Here is a 6,000-nt window from a genome sequence, read left to right on the forward strand (position 1 = left end):
CTTATAGTCATCCATATTTGCAACTGTTGTCTTTTATGATGATTTCTTCTTTTGAACAATAACAATGATCAATAGTTTGTTCATAAAATTCAGTTTTCTAACTCTTAACTTCCCATCTTCTAACTTATCTTATTGAGACAGGAGGAACAATGATAGAAAGACTTCATTGTTCTATCGCTGATAAAGCTGAATATTACTTTTTTATTGTTGTTTTCTCTGATTTTAGATATTTTTTATAATGATTTGTTATGTGGAACAATCATTTCCCGCTCAAGCATTTACTACTTTGTTTGCACACTTACTTGTTCTATATGCTCAATTGTGATCACAAGATATGCTGCTTAGAATTACTGTTTAGAAGAGAACTGGGACACAGACTGCATTTAGATTATATTCAATAGTCAGTGATGGATTAAATAAAGCAGTAGGCAGCAGTCAGGTTTCAGATCTCTCAGGTTCAGCTGCCTCAGTTAGGAGCCAACAGTAAGGAGTTAGGAAACTCTACTGATAATCCAGATTTGATGTTTTGGAGGTCGTAAAGATCTACTTGGCAGTTTTTATTTTGTTACCGTCTATGCGAATGGCCAGAGGAGTTTTTTTTTTCTCCCTCTGAGCACAGGAGAAAATCAAAACAATTCATTCCTCCATCCAGTCCATACACATCACTCGACCGCAGCACCGACCACCCTTCGGCCCGCCCGTATCCACACCTTGGCCTTGCTCTGTGAGGAGAAGTGCTGCTGGACGAACAGGGCTCCCAGGGCCATGCCGAAGTGTTTGTTGGCCTGCGTGAGGCAGAGCCGGCCCAGCTCCAGCTGCTGCTCGGTGCCGTCAATCTCTCGGGAGAATTCGTGGATGGTGCTGCGGAAGGCGGTGGACAGGTGCTCACTGAGTGCTGCCACGATGCGCCACAGCATGTAGTTATGGAGAACTCTAGGACAGAGGAAAGCAGAGGAAAGCAGTTACATTATTTAATTCATATTTGAAAAAAGAAAAGAAAACTTGCTTCTGATAATTAAAAAGTTCAAAACAACTTCCTCTCTTTATGCTATCTTATTTTTTCAGCCTTTATTTAACCAGGTTTGCCCAGCTGAGATCAAAGTATTTATTCTTTTATAGATTAAAATAACATCAGGAATGATGAGATGAAACACAGACTTCCAAAGATTTAAATAAAAATACAGTTTTGAGAAACGGGAAAAATGATCAGATGTAACATTTAGACGCAGACAGCCTGAACTCAATAGATTTGACCAATATATAGTTACACAGTAACCGTTCAGGGTTCTGGAGCTTAATCTCAGTCTGTAAGGTTTAAAAAAAAAAACGTGCAGAGAAACCTAAAAGCTTTTATTCCCACTTCAATTCTGAGTTTTGGGAACAAGAAAACACAAAAAGTCCTGCGAACAGAGATTGTAACTTTCACAGTTAAAAAAGCCCAGAAAACAGTTTTGCGTACACATTCATCGGAAAAGGGGTGAAAGTAAAATGGCATCGTGAGAATTTGACACATTTGGCTCAAAAACTTTTGGAAAGTCAAGAGAAGCCATATGATTTTTTTTAAACCACAAGTAAGCCAGCTCAGTCACATGCTCTCTACGGGCTCGACGGATGCTGATACACCTGCATTAAATGCACAATTATACTAAAGTGGAAGATCCTGGTATCTAATGGTGGAAGTTTGGGAAACTTTTTCGTGGTATGTGCGACTGACAAGTTTTTCATTCCAGTAAATGAGGCGCCATCTTGTTATCTGGTCTCCTTGATAGATTGTGGTCATCCCAGAACAAGTAAGACTGCAGCAGCAAAACCCGAGTGTACTGAACTCAACGAGGGTTTCTTACGAATTAATCTTTCACTTGTAAGAATAAGAGTGTGTTGCTTTTACTGCATAGTATCGCTTTAATGTAAGCACACTTACCAGCGCACCGTCTCTTTTGTTCTCTTTGTAAAGTGACATCTACACTGTCGCGCCGCGATCATGTCCCATCTGGCACAAAGTGCTGTTTTTCCATCTGCCCTCTAAAACCCTTAAGAGTCAGAAAAGTCAGCGAGAAAACAAGATGGAGACAGTGATCGAGAACGAATAGTGAGAAGTCAAGAGGGCCCGACAGCTAAAGAACAGCTCCCTCCAACCCAGACTGACTCGCAGCGGAGAGGCAGCTGAGAGGAGAGGCAAACAGAAAGAAAATGGATCATTGATTTATGTATTCAAGCTGTGTCTTCTCCCCCCAGACAATGGAGTGCTGGTGTGTCCTCGTGCCCCCACTGGGTGTGCACATCTAATCTGCCCTGCGGGGACAAATGCCCCCTTCTCCTGCTGTGAGGCCCCATGCAAACCTTGCGGCATGTTGTTGTTGTTTTCCCCTTTATTATCTTATTTTTTTCCCCATCATTTTCCCTATGTGTGACAGATATTAAATCAAAAAGCGCCTTGGCAACTGCACCCCGAGGTCCCGCCAACAAAGCACTTGTGAAGTGAATTTAATTGACGGGAAAAGTGAGAGGACGGCAGGAGGTGGCAGAAGGGAGGGGGAATAAATGAATGGGAGACTCAGGTGGTGTCTACTAATCAACATATGTTACAGTGCAGGTGTGGCTGCTGCACTTCATTAGCTGGTTTTGTTGTCACGTATTTGTTCCACGTTATTTATTTGCACTGGGACAGGTGTGAGTTTAGACTTTCACTTCATCCATGTGAATATCTTTGTGTGTGTGTGTGTGTGTGTGTGTGTGTGTGTGTGTGTGTGTGTGTGTGTGTGTGTGTGTGTGTGTGTGTGTGTGTGTGTGTGTGTGTGAGTGTGTGAGTGAGTGAGTGTGTGTGTGCCCAGGAGTGCAGCCACATGTGTGGAAGTCATCTATATGATAATGGTAAAACTGTACAGCATTCCTCTGCTGTGTATGAGGTGCGGTGAGCGGTTTTATTTGAGGCATCTTTGAGGAAAAGTAATGACAGTAATCTCTTGGAGTAAGAGGGGATAATCCACAATGAGCTGTGTGGTTACTGAAAACCAAACTCACAATGGCCATTAATTTATGTTGAGTGTTACTTATCACAACCACACAGATCACAGTTGATGGTCCTCACCAAAAAACAAGAGAGCTGAGTTCATTAAAATATAGTTAAAACAGCACTTGTTCACATTTTTAGGAGATGAAAACTTATTATTTTGTATCTTAGCGCTATTATTCTTGTATGTACTTTGGAAGGATCTAACAATTGATGTCAACATGGGTGTCAGATTAGAGAGGACTAATGAAGATCAATGTAAATTTAATCAGGAAGACCATATTTGTGACTCATTCATTCTCAATTCTCTCTCTTCCTGCTTCTTCTAATCACCTGACTACGAGCCGTTTTCGGTAAACCAATCAAATTTTGCCACGATCTCAATCAGCCAACCACTGTTGTCAAAATGTATATCTGGTCTCTTCTCTTTTGCATCAGCCGTCACATAATGGCGATCCGCCTCATTCACCTGCAGTCTTATATCCAGTGTCCAACTCATCAAAGTCCTCCTCATCTCATCCAGATTTAAATTGTTTAGTTCCTCTCTGTTATGTATGAGGTTCGATGGAAGGGCCTTATGATGTTAAGTGCCCTGTACCGACTGATTTTTTTTATCTGGTGCTATATAATTGAATTGAATTCCTCAGATCCTCACCACCACCACCACGTGTTTACTGTACTGCATCACCCCCTTTAAACATGATGACATCACATCGGAGTCTAATCAGACTCTCACGTTTCTCTTGTTTTTCCTGCACGACGATAAAATCTTGTATTCGTTCACTCAAATCAAATCTCCCCTGATTGAAATATGTTTGGTATCAGAAGACGGGTGTCAAACAACCTGAAGAGTGGGTTCTTATCAGCCATCAAATGAGGAGTGTTGTTTATTCATAATTTCGCCCAGTATTTCATACATGGGACATTTTGTATTGGTGTTGTATTTGTTATCTTTGGATTAAATGGTGATTTGTTGCTACAGCAGGTACGGGAGAAAAAAACAGCGCAGCCAAGTAACACATCAAAAGAAGAGCCTTCCAGATACAAGCATTCATTTAGATCAGTGATGAGGCTGCTGTCTGAAGATGATGAACATCCCCCTTTGGTCGGTGATGCATGAATTTCCAGTTACTAATAACGCTCCTTTAGTTTTCTGCTGTTTCACTGGGAGTTTGATGGAGGGTTTATATCAATTTTATCTGTCTGCGTTCATGGAGAGACCAGTCAGCGATGTCTTCGGCTGGAAGTGATGGGCGGGCAAGACTATAAAGAAACTGCCTGCCAGTTACTTCAAGGTTATTTACATGTTGTCTCTACAGCTGGGTCTCATTCCCAGATACTGAAATACTGCCGTTTCTTCAAAGCCGTTGGTGTCAGAGAGTTATGAAGAAGGAGGTGATGTGACAAGTAAAAAGACTGATATTCGAAGTATGGAGGAGTTTTAGGGTGGTTGGAGGGAACAGACACAGGAATGAAGGAGGATCTGTAACCTCGCGTCCTGGTTTAATTCCCCCTCTGTGAATGCTCCGTTTTCCCACGCTGTCAAATCACTCATTCATAATTTGTTTGCACCATATTTGCCAAATGATCTCTCTGCCTGCGCTTTTGAGCCAATCAGTTTCTCATCCCTGTTCTTTAACTATCATCGTAATTCTGTCATTCTGCCTCTCAGACCTCCTGATGCGAAACCCTCCTCCTCATCACCAGCTGATACGTCTGGTTTTCCTGGGACTCTCCACCGAAGGTCCCATCAGTCATCATCGATCTCCCCTCTCGCTTTCTTCCTGTTAAAAGGAGGTTTTTTCTTCCCAACTATCGCTCATCTGGGATTTGTTGGGTTCCTTTCTTAAGTGCCCAGAGATGTCTTATGTTGTGATTTGGTGAAGCATAACCCCAAATTTTGAAATCTGTATACTCCACTCCACCACCTCCAGCGGGGGTCCTGCCCTATAGCCTACATCCATCTGGGACATCGCCCTACACTTTGTGGGTGGAGTCTAACTACCAAGATTTATAAATCAAACTCATTACTTCAATAAATCATGTATTATTATCATCATCTAATGATCTCTTCTAATTGAACCCTCAGCTTGGAGACTTGTTTTTGAGTCTGATTTTGAGTGAATTGTTATGGGCGGCCAATGTATTACAACTATATTAAATGATTACATTGATAATACTGCTGTGTGCGAGCAGTATTTTTTACTGTTGCAACTACGGGGCAGTGAGATGATTAATGAGACGGGAAAGACAAAGACATTTCTGCTTTACAAATCGGTGGCAATTTTTTGACAAAGTTTCTACTTCTTGCTTTTGTGAAATATTAAAGAGCTTTAGTTACAGGAGATCTAACCCCTGTAACCCTTCAAGTAGGTACTTCTTTATTCTACTCTGCTTTATCATATCACAAGCTTATTCATTGTTTTTAATGTAAAATCTTAATTGGAAGAGTAATTAGCAGCTATAGCTGTCAGATGAAAGTAGTGGAGTTTAAAGAGTAATATTTCCCTCTAAAATGTAGTGGATTTGAAGTATGAAGTAGCATAAAGTTTACTAAAATACTTAAATTGTACTTCAGTGAACTTCAAAAGAATTATCATCATTTTAATATTTTGGATCCACAATTTTCTTTCACATAAAACCTTCACCTGGAATAAGACCCAACTTGTATCAACATTGCATCACTTTGTAAGTAAAATGAACTATTTCAAACATGTCAAATCTAACATGTGTTGCTCCCTAAAAATGCCCTTATTGTGTGAAAGCCCCCCCCCCCATACCCCTTTCCACATGGTCACTGGTGTTGTATGTGTCTGTGTGCACATTTGAGCAGTAATGGAGTCACAGCACAGCTCAATGAAAGCAGAGTCTGTGAGAGCGCTGCACTGAAAAAGCAGTAGGTCTTAATCACCGGAGGACTGAGTGAAGGCTCATTAGCTGAATGGATTTTAATGGGGCTAGTTAGGGAGATGAAAAGACACCGTCCTCTT

The 6,000-nt window shown here is 41.1% G+C and overlaps 1 protein-coding gene across 3 annotated transcripts in view; it reads right to left on the reverse strand.

Moving 5' to 3' along the window:
* LOC138616192 (endothelin-converting enzyme-like 1) overlaps window positions 1–6,000 on the reverse strand; it is a 52,377-nt gene that overhangs the window by 24,456 nt on the left and 21,921 nt on the right. For all 3 annotated transcript variants that reach the window (XM_069690459.1, XM_069690539.1, XM_069690372.1), the window contains exon 7: window positions 711–933. In XM_069690459.1, the coding sequence (XP_069546560.1) occupies window positions 711–933 (223 nt within the window). The remainder of the gene's footprint in view (window positions 1–710; window positions 934–6,000) is intronic.

The sequence above is a fragment of the Brachyistius frenatus genome, unplaced genomic scaffold, assembly GCF_029030835.1.
Source record: "Brachyistius frenatus isolate BFR_SWC_R1_liver_20210118 unplaced genomic scaffold, ASM2903083v1 Contig_1, whole genome shotgun sequence".
NCBI classification, from domain to species: Eukaryota; Metazoa; Chordata; class Actinopteri; family Embiotocidae; genus Brachyistius; species Brachyistius frenatus.